We start from the raw sequence: 16874 nt of genomic DNA on the forward strand, positions 1-16874 counted from the left end.
ATCCAGAAAGAATGTTTTGTTTCAGTACAGAAAGAATGATGTTTCTGCTTGAGGTTTTCAGTTTGGGCCTCATCTGAAAGATACTCTTTTTGTCCCCCAAGAGCAGAATGTCAAATGCTTTTCCACTGAGGCAGAATAAGTGAAATACAGAAGCTTCCAGTGAGAATAATACAGAAAGGAAAAACAAGACCAAAGAGAGAGAAGCCATTCCCAAGACCAGGAGCAACCAGCAGCTGGAGCTGGTAGAACACATTTGAAGAACTTCTCTTTAGAAATAGTTGATGAAAGCTCTGCATTTAAAATGTTAACTTTGAGTGATTATTCATCAAAAGGCTGCAAAGTTTCTGCCAGTCATGTTAAAGTAGCCCTACTCTGTAGGCTGTTCCATCACAGAATGATGTTGAGAAGAGGCTTATCAGAATCTGCATAATGTGAGAAGACTACATATTGAGAGCAGACCACACACAGAACGTATGTCCTCCTATGAATCATCATGAATTCAGTCATGGAAAATGATGTGGTGACAAATGCAGAGTCATTGTTAGCTGTAGCTGGTACCCATGACTCTCTCTCTTTTTTAAGACTTGTTCTGAGGAAAGACTTTCTTTTTAAAAAGAATTATTTTATTGAGTATACTTGATTTACAGTGTTGTGTTAATTTCTGCTGTACAGCAAAATGATTCAGTTATACATGTATATAAATTTATTTTCATATTCTTTTCTATCATGGTTTATCCCAGGATATTGAATACAGTTCCCTGCACTATACAGTAGGACCTTGTTGTTTATCCATTCTATATATAAAAGTTTGCATCTGCAGATCTCCAATTCCCAATCCATCTGTCCCCTACACACCTCCTCCTTTTTTTACCACAAGTCTGTTCTCTATGTCTGTGAGCACATGACTCTCTTCTCAATGGTACCCCGATGTTCATTTAATTGACCCACACAACCCACTTATTTGGGGAGTGGGAAACTTAAGTCATCATCATGTCATATTATCCTGGCCCCAGTATTGACTCTTTGATGGTCATATGGCCTAACTGATCCAATCAGAACAAACGTTGTAAATTTTGCTTAGGGTTTCTGGACAAAAGTGTTTTCTTCCATCCTCCGGATCTGTGAATGTGTAGTCTGAGCAGTTACAACTACCTTACTCTGTCTTACAGAAGTAAGACATGGCCAGAATTTCTGGATAAAACCCACCTGATTATTATCCTGCTTCTGGAGTCTTCCAAATACATGAGCCAATCAATTCATGATTATTTACCCTAGTTTATGTTCATTTTTCTGTTACTTATTAACAAAAATATTCCAAATTTGTTTCCTTGTATACTGAGTCTTAAAAACTATGAAAATTCTTTTGAGGCTAAACCATACATAAGAAAGAATAACAACATATGATTCATGTATTCAATAAATATTTACTGAGAGTCTACTACGTAAAAAGCTCCATGATAGTCTTGGGTATACAATGGCAGATGAAATAGACAGTATGTTAAGGGACACAGGTAGTCAAACCAGCAAATACAGTATTGAGTGGTAAATGTTATAGTAGGATAAGTACAGGCTACTTGTGGGCACATAATAAGACCATGTTATCTGGTTTAGGACATTCAAGGCAGGATTCTCAGGAGGAGGGAAATTTTTTCTAAGACGTGTGTGTGTGTGTGTGTGTGTGTGCATGTGTGTGCTTGTGCATGTGTGCATGCACATGTGCTCATGCACTACAAGGGAATTCCGAGCAGAGAAAATAGCATGTGGGAGGGCTCAGAAATAGGAGCGAAAAGTGAAAGAAATTCAGTCTGGCTAAAGCACAGATTTCAGGAGCTGGACAGGGTCATAGTGTGAGACAAGCCAGAAAAGTAGAAAAAACTGGGCCATGCAGGAACTACTTGGCCATGTTAAGGAGTTCAGACTCTCCTGAGAGCAATAGAAAAGGGCTGCAGGGTGCTAAACAGAGGAATGTCATGATCTAATTCACTGTCTTGTGGATCCAAAGCAAGAAATAATGAACTAGAGGAGTGACAAATTCAAGGCCAGACAAAGAAGTTGTCAAAAATGCAGGAGTTAGGGGAATGGGGCTATTAAGGATTAATTAAACCACTTTTATACAGGTTGTGACAGAGAAAGTTAGAGGATATGCACAGGAGACAAAAGGGGAAAGGTTTGGAGAGAGACATGGCACTGTTGCCAAAGTATTGGCCCTCTGTGCAATGATGTCAAAAAGAGGTATGGAGACAGAATTTTGGAGGAAAGAGCAAGAGTAACTTTGAAATAATTCTTTGCCATGCAAAGAGGGAACTCAGCAGACTAGTGCTTCAGAAACTGTGCCCACCCTTGAGGGGGTAGTGAGGAGTTTTATAGTGCTCAAGGAGCAGGGCGTGATCAGCTCGTGGACAAATCTTGGATTGGTTGGCATTAAGGTGAAGTTTTAAGCATAATTAACCTTCTGGTTTCAGTCTAGGGTCTATGTTTTTGTGGTCAGCAGTTTTCTTCTGGTGGGGGTCTGCTTCTTGAAAAAACAACTTAGAAATGTGTGTCGGGCATTTATATGTATCTTTCAGGGAACTGAGAGTTCAGTGATTCTGTGATGTGGCACAATTACAGTCTAAATAGTTACAAGTTTCCCAACCAAACAGCTATTCTCTTTCTCCATCTTCACGTTTCCCAATCATTAATTCTTGAGTCAGCATTTTACTTCAAAACACAAGGACACAGGGGCTTGTACATGGTTTCAGCACAAGGAGGGCTGGAAGAGTGGGCAGAGCCCCACAGGGAGGCAGAAAAGGAGTGCTGAATGGTTATGCCCAGAGTGGCCTTGCTTTTAAGGGAGAAACAAGTCAGTTTGTCAAAAGCAAGTAGTTTGTCATCGTGAGGTGATTACACATTTACACTAAGGTGGATGCATTTGTTTTAGACTATGTTATTGAAGTTAAAAAATAACTGTCTCTCACCATTCTCTCCATTGAATACATCATTTTGTACAAAGGTACATACATGCACCCATGCTGCTCACTACCTGGGAGACAGCTAGGAAAGGAACTCTAGTTTTACCACATTTAAGTAACTGTGACACTTGGTTGTGTTGGTTTTATCCTTGTTTTCATTCTATGGGCAGGGGATCAGTGGAAGCAGTAGAGGCCTTGGATTTATTTAGTCTTTGGGTTGACTCCTGACTCTCTCCACTTACTAACTGTGTGACCTTGGGACCTTATTCAATCTCTCTATGCCTCAGTTTTCTTATATCTTAAAAAGAAATATGACTATCTATTTGTATCAATTCACTTTTGATATATAACAAACCACCTCCAAAACTCAGCAGCTTAAAATGTGAAGCATTTATGAGCTCATACTTTTGTGCAGACTTGGCTGTTTTGGGCATAGCTCATTCACGTGTCTATGGCCAATCGAGGGCTGGCTGGGGGCTGGTATGCTAATTTGCTCAGGTTGTCTCACATATTTGGGTTTCAATTGCAGCAGCTCATCTCCACTCATCTCCTACTCACCTTCCAACAGGATGGCCTGGACTTCTCCTGATGACTGGGTGAAAATGTGCCTGTCCTCTTAGAAGTCTAGGCTCAGAGCTGGCACCAAACTTTTGCTGCTTTCTATTGGCCAAATCAAGCCACAGGGCTGGCCTAGATTTAAGAGGTGGACAAACAGATTCCTCTACTCCATGGGAGGAGTTGTAGAGGTACACGGCAAGGGATACATCCACATATATCCATATATATATTTCCATATATATATTTTCATATATATATATGAAGGAGAAGAATAGTGATCAATTTTTTGGAATCTCCCACACTCTTACCCGGCACTGTTGGGAAAAATCAATGAGAACACACCTGAAGAGGCCTAGTACAGGGCCTGGTACACAGATGCTCAGTACCTGTTAATGTCTCTCTTCCTATAAATACCAACAGCAAGATCAGACACAATGGAGATCACCCCCTGCACGCTGCTGCAGGAGGAGGTGACAGAAGCAAATCATATAAACCTTTTATACATGCCTCAGCATTACTTATGCCTTTGCCAATAGGCAAGTGTTTTTAAAAAAGATTTTCAAAAGAGCAAAATTACAGGCCTTACTTTTAGAAAAAGGAGGCAATGTGGTCTTTCTATGGCTCATCTTTCCTTTTTCCACCAAGAATACCCTCAGAATGATAGGACTTTACCGTCTCTTCACTGGAGGAACAATGTGTTATTTTGGTCTGCCTTTGATCACCGGTGATTCACTTTAAAGGCAGAGCTGCTGGAAAAATGCAGAAAGCAGACTTGCAATCAGAAAAATGACTATGTACAAATGGCATCCTCTGACTTTCTGTCCTTGTTTCCCGGGAGTTTTTTGTTTTTTTCTTAATTCCTTTGCCCTATGAGAACCAACCAGGCTGGGAAATGTGGGCTGGGTTCTTATTCTTTGGCTGTTCACATCAATATTGTCTCTGAGTTCTGTGGAGTTAACTGGAGATTGTCTTCCTGTGGAATTTGACAAGGAGACATTTGACTTAAAGATGTCAAGCACATAAAATGAGCCTTTTGCTGACAAAGTAGGCAAAAATGATGTGTTAAGTTAAATTATCATTAATTTCACAAAATGTACCCAGAGCCTGAAAATTTTGCAGAGGCTTCACTTCAACTAGTATAACTTAATCCTATGGAAACAAGTAGAAAAGTTGTGTGTTATTTATTTATTTATTTAAACATCTGTATTAGAGTATAATTACTTTACAATGGTGTATTAGTTTCTGCTTTATAACAAAGTGAATGAGTTATACATATGCATATATCCCCATATCTCTTCTCTCTTGTATCTCCCTCCCTCCCACCCTCCCTATCCCACCTCTCTAGGTGGCCACAAAACACCGAGCTGATCTCCTTGTACTTTGCGGCTGCTTCCCACTAGCTATTTTGCATTTGGTATTGTATATATGTCCATGACACTCTCTCACTTTGTGCCAGCTTACTCTTCCCCCTCTCCGTATCCTCAACTCCACTCTCTAGTAGGTCTGTGTCTTTATTCCCGTCTTGCCCCTAGGTTCTTCATGATCATTATTTTTGTTTTGTTTTATATTCCATATATATGTATCAGCATATGGTATTTGTTTTTCTCTTTCTGACTTACTTCACTCTGTATGACAGACTCTAGGTCCATCCACCTCACTACAAATAATTCAATTTCATTTCGTTTTATGGCTGAGTAATATTCCCTTGCACATATGTGTCACATCTTCTTTATCCATTCATCTGTTGATGGACATTTAGGTTGCTTCCAGTCCTGGCTATTATAAATAGAGCTTCAGTGAACATTGTGGTACATGATATATCTCTTCATCTATTTGTATCATCTTTAATTTCTTTCATCAGTGTCTTATAATTTTCTGCATACAGGTCTCTTGTCTCCGTAGGTGGGTTTCTTCCTAGATATTTTATTCTTTTTGTTGCAGTGGTAAATGGGAGTGTTTTCTTAATTTCAGTCTCAGATTTTTCATCATTAGTGTATAAGAATGCCAGAGATTTCAGTGCATTAATTTTGTATCCTGCTACTTTACCAAATCCATTGATTAGCTCTAGTAGTTTTCTGGTAACATCTTTAGGATTCTCTATGTATAGCATCATGTCATCTGCAAACAGTGACAGCTTTACTTCTTCTTTTCCAATTTAGATTCCTTTTATTTCTTTTTCTTCTCTGATTGCTGTGGTTAAAACTTCCAAAACTATGTTCAATAATAGTGGTGAGAGTAGGCAACCTTGTCTTGTTCCTGGTCTTAGTGGAAATTGTTTCAGTGTTTCACCATTGAGGACAATGTTGGCTGTGTGTTTGTCATATATGGCCTTTATTATGTTGAGGTAAGTTCCCTCTATGCCTACTTTGTGGAGGGTTTTTATCATAAATGGGTGTTGAATTTTGTCAAAAGCTTTCTCTGCATCTATTGAGATGATCATATGGATTTTCTCCTTCAGTTGTTAATATGGTGTATCACATTGATTGACCTGCATATATTGAAGAATCCTTGCATTCCTGGGATAAACTCCACTTGATCATGGTGTACAATCCTTTTAATGTGCTGTTGGATTCTGAGTTGTATGTTTTTTTTAAAAATAGACTTTAATTAGGGTTAATTTTAGATTTATGGAAAATTTATAAAGACAGTTCAGAGAATTTCCATATACTTCTCATCCGTTTTCCCTTAATATTAAGATATTATGTATATCCCCATGGGACATTTGTCATAACTAAGCAATCAACATTGGTGTATTACAATCAAGTAGACTGCAGGTTTATTTGGATTTCACCAGCTTTTCCATTAGTGTCTTCTTTTTGTCCCAGGATCCAGTCTAGGATGCCACATTGCACTTATTGTTGTCTCAATATCTTCTGGTCTGTGATAGTTTCTCAGTTTTTCCTGTTTTTTCTTTTTTCTATGATGTTGATAGTTTTGAGCTGTAGTGGTGAAATATTTTATAGAACTTCCCTCCATTGTGTTGGTTTAATGTTTTTCTCATGATTATATTGGCGTTATGAATTTTTGGAAAGAATACCACAGAGGTGACCATCTTGGTATTCCTGTTACATCATCTCAGGGATACGTGATATAAAAACATGCTGTGGAGGCATTGTGTACAATAGTGAGGAACTGGAAAAAAAATGCTCAAAACAGGGAATTCATTTATTATCTTTTGTCATGTCCATATAAAATGATATCTCATAGTCCTTATAAATTATGATGTAGGTTAATAGTTTTAGACATAACAAGCAGGTTGCAAAGCAGAAGATACAGTAAGATTTCATTTAGTAATTAAAAAATATCTTTATGTATATGTGTTTTAAAAACTCTGTACACTGCCTCACAACAACCCTACAGGGAAGACACTGTCAAACCAGAATCTGCCCTTGAGGGTCCTGAGGTCTGCCCATGACTATAATCGCAGATGCTCAAAATGTGTTTAATTAATAAAATGAGCAAGACAAGTCTTCTGTAATATTGAAGCCTCCTCACGTCTTTTTCACCTTCTTTCCTCTTTTCCCCTTTAGGAAATTTAGTGTGATCTAACTCCTCATCCTCTCTTTTTGAAACTCTTAAAACTGACCATTAGGAACTCAAAGAATTTTTCCCACCTCTGGGCCTTCATACTTGCTGTTCCCCATGCCTGGAACGCTCTTCCCCCTAGTCGCTGCATGCCAGCTCCTTCTGACCTTCAGTCCTCAGCTCATAAGCTTCTTCCCTAGAGAGGCCTTGTTGGCCATGCCTGCTCTTGACTTGGAGCCTTTGTTGATGTTGTTTTCTTGTTTGGAAAGCTTTTTGCTCTAAACTGCCTGGTCAATTTCTACAGCTTATGAAGATGAAGATAAATGTTATCGGTCTTTTCTATGGTAGAAAAGAATCAAGGTCATCAAAAAAGTGGTCCAGAGGATGGAATGAGAGTCTTGAAGTAAGCATTTATGGAGAAGAATCTGATGTCACTCACTCACTAGGAGAATTTCATTATGCAGTTTTGTCAAGCCAAGCAGACCTGGATTCAAAATTCATCTCTATAATTAACTAGCTATGTAGATTTTGACAAGATACTTAATATCTCTCAGCCTCAATTTGTTATCTACAAAAAATGGAGAGCTATACATATTACCTTATTGGATTGTCATGAGACTTAATTATGATTATGTTGTAAGATCATTCAGCCAAGTTTCTAGCAGATAGAATAGGCTCAAATATAATTTTCCTTTTCTCTCCCTACACACCAACGTTTCCTCTAGGATAATGCAAAGGTACACTTCAGCCAAACTATAAAATAAGGGATAATTATTTGGGGCACCATTAATGTCCCATCTCCCCCATTTTGGCCCATTTGGCATATTGAAAGGAATGATTAATAATTATCTCTTTGTGGGTATATACATTGTTTTTTTTCTTTTAGCCAGGATCTTGTTCTCAACTCTGTCTGAAGTAAAGAAAACTGGAAAGAAGCTTACTTATCCAAAGCTTTTAATAGAAAATTGTCCAGGTAATTTTCTGAGGGTATATCACTTAGAAATACTATTTGGTTGTTAGTAATAGAAAGCTGAAAATAGTGGCTTGTATCAACTAGTGGTTTTATTTTTCTCATAATAAAATTGGTGACAATATGGTTGCCTTCATGATATCAAAGACCCAGATTCCTTTTATCTTTCTGCTTAGCCTGCCTTGGCAAATGCTTGCTTCTTTCTAGTCACATGATGGCTGATCCACCTTCAACTTCAGGTAGAAAAAAGGGATGGCTACAGGAGTTAGGAGATAAAGGTACAGGCCAGTGCCCAAAGGTATCTCCCTCCTTTTTAAGACTATCACAGAAACTGCTCTGTAACTTCCACTGACATCTCAACCTAGACCAGCATTGCAAAGCAAAACTATCTGTAATAATGGAAATGTTCTGTATCTGAACTGCCCAAGATGGTAGGTACTAGCTACTTGTGACTATTAGCATTTAAAATGTGGCTCCTGTAACTGAGGAAATGAATTTTAAATTTTACTTAACTTTAATAAATTTGAATTTAAGCAGCTACATGTGCTAGTGGTTATCATATTTGACAGTGCAGGGCTAGACCTTTGGCATATGACTATTCCATCTATATAAAAGGCTGGGAAATGTGGGTTTGGGGCTGACACATGGCCACCTCCCTCAAATTGTGCTTTTCTTAATAAGGAAAAACAAACAAATAAAAACAATTACAGGCTAGGCAAATAGCTGTCTCTACAACAGAGTGATAGTTGAATGCTGACACTCCTTAAACCCAAAGGAATGGAATCTTGATTGGTTCATCACAAACATGAGGAATGGTGTAGCAGAGCAGACATGATGTACCTGAAAAGCAGAATCCCAGAACTGAAGTTCATTTCAGATATCTTCTTTTCACAATGAGGAAACTGAGGGGTGACTGAGAGTTCTAATTAAGAGGTATTATATATAGAATGGATAAACAACAAGGTCTTACTGTATAGCACAGGGAACTAAAGTCAATATCCTGTGATAAACCATAATGGAAAAGAATATGAAAAAGAACATATATATATGAATCACTTTGTTGTACAGCAGAAACTAACACAACATTGTGAATCAACTAAATTTCAATAAAATAAATTTTTATAAAAGAGGTAAATGGGATAACCTGCTCTGAAATAATAGAGAGATGATTTAGTATTTTTTAAAACATTACCCATGGTAAAATATAAAATCTCAGAAAGAAAATGCTCTCTGCCAATGGTTTTTAAAATGCGATGAAGAGCTAAAGAGATCTTGATGCCACCTATTGGTAGACAAAAGAATAGGGCACCCTTCATGGCTGGCTTGTGATGTTAGAGGTGCCAGAGGTCACACAGGGTCTTCACATAGAAGAATGACAGACAGTAGAAGATGACATCCCTACATCAGGTTGGAATGTGTGTATCAGTTCTCTCTTGACTCTTAGCATCTTAGAAGGGCTTTCTCAGAGCATTCCTCTCTGCTTTCCAGTAATACAATTCATCTCAGGCATATATAGAAACAGCAGAGGAGATGTATCAGTCAATTCTCAAAATCACAGGAAACAGAAAAAGAAAGAACACATTTTAATCTATAAATAAGTGTGTTGGGGGGGAGGGAAATGCAAGGTTCTTTTTACATCCGAAGCCTCAAAAATAAGTTCTGTTATTTACAGCAGTCCCCTCGAGTAGTTGAGGATGTAACCATCCTACAGCCCAAAAGGAATAAAAAAAAAAAAAAAAAGCCCAAAAGGAAAAAAAAAGGAAAACAGAAATTCAATTTCAAAACAAGATGCTTGCCCTGACTCATTCAGGGAAGGATCCAAGGTTTTCATTGCAGGGCACTGATTCTCTGCCTGTTTTTCCCCTTCATCATCTGTCACCCTTAAAAAATGGTATCAACTGCATTGGTAAGAATCCACATTTCTTCCCTTTCATTCCCTGGCTCCATTCCAGTATTGCACTTGTCACACTGATGGGAGGGGTGCCTTTCATACTGGCATAGGACAGTGAGCGGCAGCCTCCCCTTATGTTATCAAACAGACACCCGGCAAGTGGATCTGCCCAGAGCTGGAGGCTTCTTTGCGGCTTGGGAATGCCAGTGGCGCCGTGACCCTGTAGCTTGACTTTAGATCATTTTGACCATGGCTGTAGAGCCCAGCGGCTCAGAATCCATGAAGAGGAGAGTTGGAAGGAGGTAAGTGATACAGATCAGGGGGTTCTGAGGTCACAGTTGTTAAAGGGACTCTGGCTGGTAAGCAAGTTGCTGTGGGGGCAGCGTCTGTTACCCAAATTCATGAGCTGGTTATAGATCTTCATTTGTAGAGATGGGCTGTTGGTTCCATGGGAGAGGTGGGAGGAAATTCTGCTTTCTGTGCCTGGCAGAGAGCATCTTTGAATTTACCTTCAGTGTCATACCTTGAAGAAAAAATTCCAAGTTTCTGGCATAAGGCTGCACGTGTGTTCTGCACACTGGCTTGCAGGCGACTGTTTGTTTCTAATTAGGGAGCAGAAGACTGCTGGCAGAGGAAACCATATTTGTCACAAGTTGTGGTGCTGTCTTCAGTTTGTGTGTCTGTGTCTTTAACACAGGGAGCTAACGATGGTTGTATTGGACTCTCCCTGTGGTTCTGACTCCATTATCTGCTCTGTGGTTCCTGGTTATGTCATTTTAATTGTGCTTTCAGAGCCTACTTCCATCAACACTCCTGTCTTCCCATTAACTAACTATGTTCCCTGGTCTGGGTATTCTGACGACCCAAACCCTGGGCTTTTTGTAGAGATAATAAAACCTATGTTGGCAGTTGTTGGTGGTCAATAGAGTAGCTTACAGATTGTCTGGAAATAGTACATGATCAGCACACCTTAATTCTTTTTCTCTCACCCATAAAATAAGAGGCTTGCATTCAATAAGCTCTAAGGTATTTTTGAAAATTTAATAAATGTTTATTGACTACCTGCTAAGTAACATTGCAATGGCATAAGGGTTAAAATCACAAGACAACAAAACAGACTACCACCTGCCTTCATGGGACCTACATTTCAGAGGACACAATCAACATGCAAAGAAATACACGATCACTTTCTTTTTTCTTCCCTTCATCTTTGCAAGTCCAATCCTGCTCAAACTTCAAGTTCATCTCCAAGGCTACTTCTTAATTAAACTGGAAAGGAACATTTTCTGACTTAATATGTCCATATTCAGTAAACATATGCTGACTTTTCCTGCCTAGCATCTATCTCTTCTTTTTTTGTAGGAAGACACTGAATTTCTTTTGGGGGAACATCCTGTGTCTCACACACAGTTGCTCTGATCAGGTGAGGCTCCACTTGGGCTCCAGAAGTGCTGCAGAGCACAGCAAACGCTCCCAAACTCTGTGGAAGGCCTGGAGCATTAGGGGAATCCTGTATCCTAAGGCCACAATGATTGGCTTGGGCTTAACCACGTGACCCAAATTTCTCCAATCAAAGTGAATCAAAGGAGCTTCACTGCCTAAGCTGCCTATGATTCTTTCTAGGGTCCACATTTCATGTTACCCTATTTCTTGAGAGGAAAACTGGGGGAAGAAAGGTGTTACTATTTTTTTCTTTCTTAAGGCTCTTCCTCTGCCTGTCTAAGATCTTCCTAATTTCCTCTACAGAAACATTAGTGGTGTACCTGTTCCTCAACCTATTACTTCTTCTCTGGCCTTTGAAATTGAGAACTCTGGAGAAAAGCCCTTGGCTGATAACCTCTTTACATGAAGAGAGGTCTTGTTAGATGTGCCTTAAGAAAATGGGGAGGAAGACCCGCCTATGTCCCTGTCTCCCCACACTGTAGGTAATATCCTCCATGTCATTCCAATGTCAGAGACTGCCTTTTCTGAACCTTATGGATTCTGAAGTCCAGTTTGTGGTTCTGATAAATGTGTGGTTTTATGCTGAGAGAATGCAGCTGTCTAGTTTATCTACTGTTGCAGAAACAATCAGGAGCAATTCACAGTATATACCTACAGCGCTCATTTGTTTGAATTCGACTTTTAATAAGTTTGGAAGAGTAAAGCCACACTTCCTTTCTAAAGTGCTTCATAACACGGGGCCGTGGTTACCCCTTACATAAGACAGTGTGTTTGTATTTAATTTTAAACATTGGTGCTCCCCAAGCATTTCTTTATCTTATTTCTTCATCTTATTTGTGAAGTGGATGTATTCGGGAAGACATTATAGGATGAAAAAAGCCACAATGTCCATTCATTTATTCATGCACTTATTTACTAAAAAATAATTACCAGGCTCCTTATGACAGGCTCTTTTGTAGACACAGAGGATGCAGAGATGAGCAATCTCGTCACCGTTTTTGGTGGCAGTTGAGCATAGATCCAATAAGTTTCCTGGAATGTGTGCAAAAAGTAGCATCACTCCCACCCCTTTCCAGATATTCTCGCTTTCTCCTGAAGAGGAGGTCCCCAGGTGACGTATCCCCAGGAGCCCGGGGTGAGCGACCGGGCCGGGCGTGGAGCCTGGGCTGCAGCCGCCGCCGCCAGCGGGACCCCGCATCCGGGACTCACCCCTGTCCAGGACCCCCTCCCGGCGGGGCGGGGCGGGGCGGCGCGCTCCGCTCCCCGCCGCCTACTCCGCCGGGGCCCCCAGGGGGCGCTCGCGCCCAGGCCTCGGAGCCGGCAGCGCGCGGGCGGCGGGGCGCGCGGGTTTCGTCAGAAGGTGGAGGCTCTTGGCGGAGCCGCGGTCCCCAGCTGCCCGGTCGCGCCCCATTTCCTCCCTCCCGCTCCGCCCCTCTCTCCGGCGCCCCCACTTCTTTCTCCGAGTGACTGAGGGACGAGCGGCCCCGCCCTCGCCACCCCGCATGGAGTCCGGGTCCCCGCGCAGCCCTCACTCCCCGCTCGGCGTCTCTTCCCTCCACGGTCGCTGAGCTGCCCCGGAGCCCGAGCAGAGGGCGGCACGACCCCCTAGGCCGACCGCGGCCCCGCCCACGGCCGCACCGCCGCTGCGCTCTGGTTGGACCCCAACGGCCGAAGCCCAGTCCGCCCTCGGGTCCCCGCCCCAGGTAAGTTGGTCCGGACCCTGCACCGCGTACCCGGGCTGCGGCCGAAGACCAACTTTTGAGGTGCAGGGGCTCGCTCCGACCCGGCGCTGCTGTTTAGGAAGAGCTGCGCGCAGCGTCTTAGTCCAGGGGAACTTTGGTCCCTCCTCTCGCCCCTGCCCTCCGCCCGGCTAGCTCGGCCTGGCGGGGGTCGAGAGGGGGCCGACCTGCCAGTCCTGAACTGAATGGGGAGGGGGAAGCGCAGAGTCCCGGCTGGGGTCGCACCATCCCTCTTCCTGACGGCGGGGAAGCGAGGAGGGAGGGGGGGCTTTGCGGGGTCCCGGGGCTGGACCGCCGCGGTGAGACTCAACCTCTCAGCTTCCTAACCTCCCCTTCTCACCGCACCCCCCCCATAGCTTCCAATACTATTTAGCTGCATCTCGGGCTCTCTAGCTTAAAACTCATACACAGGCTCGCAGGTTCCTTGATTCAGCCAAGTCCCTCTGCGCTCCTTCCTCTATTAGATAAAGTACCACGGGGAGGGGACGAGGAGGGGACTGGAGGGACCCCTGAAGCGCTGGCCACAGCCGACTAAAGTGGTCAGGACCGCGCTATCGCAGATGCCCAAGGACCCTTAGGGTGGAATTGAGGGGGACAGTTAGGTGGTGGTCCTTGCGGCGTCAAGTGAGTATTGACCATCGTCGTGTGGGGAGCACGCTGACCCCTGAGAGGTACTCTTAGGAAGATCCGTTTATCCTTCGCCTTGAAGGACGTGGGTGGGATTAAAGGCTCCGGTCTCCCCTGCCCCCCACTGCAGGTCCCATCGCGCCTCCGGCGGCCTTGCAATCCTGCAATCTTGCTTCCAGTCCCAGAACTTGCCAGGCTCTGGGAAGAATCCTGGCTGCAGAGATGGTCCCTGGGGGCTCGAGCTTAAGAAGTGCTGCCCCTGGGGTTCCGGAGGTGGAGGGGGGAAGGGTGAACGGAGTAGTGGAGTGGGGTAGGGAGATTTTGAGAGAGAAACACCCTCCATCCCCACCCCGTGCCCCCTGCAACTGACCCACTGATGCCATAGGATTTCAGTGCCTTTGGGAGGAGCTGCCTCTGCTTCTTTACTCCTGTGTTCAAAACTATGTAAAACCAACTCTTCATCCTCTGGCTGCTTTGCCAGGATTTTTAAAGCGCTGCTGTGGTTGTTCTTGACTCACTTGGTTTTAGGTTCCCTAAACAGCAGTTTTTAGCTGTCCAAGTATTTAAAAGTGCTCTCCTTAAACTGATACTGAACGCTACTCTTTTGGAAAAGCTGCTTTCACTTCAGAGGAGATATTCTTTTCTCCCCATTCCTTCCTTCTACTGCCCTCTTAACAATCCCTGTTCTCAAAGATGTTTGTGTTTTATTTTTTGCTTTATGTCAAAACGCACTCCCCCCTCCCCCAAAAAACTTTCCTAGTACACAGGTGTTTCAAATCCATGCCGATGTTTTGTAGTTAGTATACACTGTTTAAGCTGCATAGCAATCCCCCCAAAATCCAGAGACAAGCAACAACTTCACTTACTTCATTTGATGCCCTTCAAGTTTAGGAAGGTCCCATTTTTATTACCCAGCAGATAAGACAGAGCTCTGGGTGGCTGTGGCTGTGATTAGATAACTTCTGATGTTTTCATTTCCCTTACTGAGCTCCCGCTTCTAGGTTAAATTCATTTTATTGCCGGTCCATTTTTAAAGAAAGACTGACAAAGTCACTCTAATAGATCAGGGGTCTGAGCTCAGAGTAGGTCAACAATACTCACATGTAGGGAGGTGGATAAAAATAGAAGGAGGGTTGGCGAGTACAGCCAGGACACCTGTGTTAATCCTGCATACCAATAAAGGCCAGAATCTTCTCATTTATCTCTGGTGGGAAGTTCTGTTGGTTTCACAGAATCAAACTCAAACCACATCAAAACCAGGTGATTTCCCCTGAGTGTTACATAAAAGGAAGTATCCCTCCATAGTAGGAGTGGCTGTTGAATCCTGGGCTGTTTTTAATGGTTCAGTGAGAAGAGCTTGCCTATTATAGAACCAAAGGTCTCCTAATGTGTTACCATGTGAAGGTGCTCATGGACATCAAACCTATACCATTCCTGTGAGTGCTCATCCCAGCATAATTTATTGGGAGCAGTGACCTTCCCAGCATGAGACAAGCACTTTGCTACAGCTTCTGAATATTTCTTTAAAAATAGTTGCTCTGAGATTTGTGAGTTGTTATTTTAATTGTACTTAAAATACTTCTGTTTATCTTCATGTCTCTGGTAGCAGCATGGCATTTTGCTTGAATCCATGGTTTGTCTTAAGGAGACCCTGCTTTTGGAGGTTTTGATTAAAAAGTGCCTTGTACTACAGGGTTTCTTGATCTGCACGTGGACTTCTGATTTTAAAATACTGCATTTCAGTTAGTAGGAAGCAAAGATGTTATCTGTTTCCAGAAAAGTTTTATGTACTATTCTAAAAAATAGAGGCTTTGATTCTTCCCATCATCAGATGATTTGAGTCCACCATCATGACTGAAAACCTTTAGATTATACTAACCAGAAGGAATAATCACAGAGGGAAAAAATGGGTTAATGGTGGAATATTTATTCTCATCTGCATTTGAATCTTTTGGAACCCAGCTGAATGTATTTATATGGTTTGTACCATGCATTTATCTGTCTTCTCTTTACAAATTTTGTGAAATATAATAAAGGCCTGGACCTTTATGACCACCTTTATTCACGTAAAGAAAGGATTTTTCCATAGAGGTAAACATGTTGGAGATGAGTAGTTAGTATTGTGTATAATCAATGTCCCCCACTGTCAGAGGGGTCTCAACCCAGAACAAAGAAGGAAGAGGACTCTGATGGTATCAGACCCACTGATTGGGAGAAAGTCTCTATACCAGTTGGGAAAGTCACTTCATGAATCTTTGTATTTTTTTCATCAGAGATGTGACCAGAGGATCTGTATTTCATGTATTTTGAAGAAGAAAGGGGCTGAATTTGTTCTCTATATTTACTTTTTTTGGTCATGTTAATATTAAAAAAAAACAAACAAAAGCCCCTTTGGATCCCTGCAGTAACTGAAAGTCATATTTCCTTGGCAACAGGAGCTAGTACACTGGAATCACAAAATATCAAGCCAGAAAATTTTAAATGCACTTAAAATAAAATGTCAAATGGTTCAAGACCATCCTGTAGTGTATTAGAACTGACCTGCCGGCATATGATAATAAAGTTCCCTTTAACTTTGCCTTTCTCTTGATTGAATGTAGATGGTAATGACAGATTACAGAACTTTAATTAGTTTTAGGATGTCCTAAAAATTCTAGAATGGTTTTTCTTTTGAGGGAAGCATGTTATTAAAATTAAGGGGGTTGGAGTGACACATCCTTTCTTTGAGTGTGGTGTTCTTGTGGAGGTTGGTGATAAGTCCAAAATCAAGCTCAATCAATGAGTCAGGCAAGGTGTGCTGTCTTTTCTACGCTATTTGAAATGGACAGTATAGAGTAGAACCTCAATCAGCATTAAATTCAGCCAGTCTGCTAAAACTTGAGACTGCAGAGTAAAAACATAGTAATGCCTACGTATTCTTTCAGTCTTTTCTGTACTAGAAATCTCATTTATGTGGGAGCTTTCTGTTTAGTCTATGAACTACTAAATATTCAATATATATGACATTAGTATATGCTTTCCCTAAGTTAGCAAATGCTGGGAAGTCCTTTCCTTTGGCTGCTGTATTCTTGGGAAAGCATCTTGAGAACCACTAGCTTTTAACTCAGTAAACATTGAAGGCCTGAAGGCAAGTCTTAGAAAGTGGAAGGTGATAAGGATGACTTATTTGG

The 16874-nt window shown here is 41.8% G+C and overlaps 1 protein-coding gene across 3 annotated transcripts in view; it reads left to right on the forward strand.

Annotated features, from left to right (window-relative positions):
- The first annotated feature begins 9661 nt into the window (after nt 1-9661).
- The window catches only part of CPNE4 (copine 4), a 625415-nt gene continuing 618202 nt past the window's right edge, over nt 9662-16874 (forward strand). The window contains exons 1-2 of one of the 3 annotated variants that reach the window (XM_067033790.1): nt 9662-9910; nt 10044-10197. In XM_067033790.1, coding sequence (XP_066889891.1) covers nt 10145-10197 — 53 coding nt within the window. In that variant the 5' untranslated portion in view covers nt 9662-9910; nt 10044-10144. Of the gene's footprint in view, nt 9911-10043; nt 10198-12628; nt 13042-16874 lie in introns of those variants that run through there. The other 2 variants (XM_067033792.1, XM_059064294.2) reach the window with 2 other exon arrangements.

The sequence above is a fragment of the Kogia breviceps genome, chromosome 5, assembly GCF_026419965.1.
Source record: "Kogia breviceps isolate mKogBre1 chromosome 5, mKogBre1 haplotype 1, whole genome shotgun sequence".
NCBI classification, from domain to species: Eukaryota; Metazoa; Chordata; class Mammalia; order Artiodactyla; family Physeteridae; genus Kogia; species Kogia breviceps.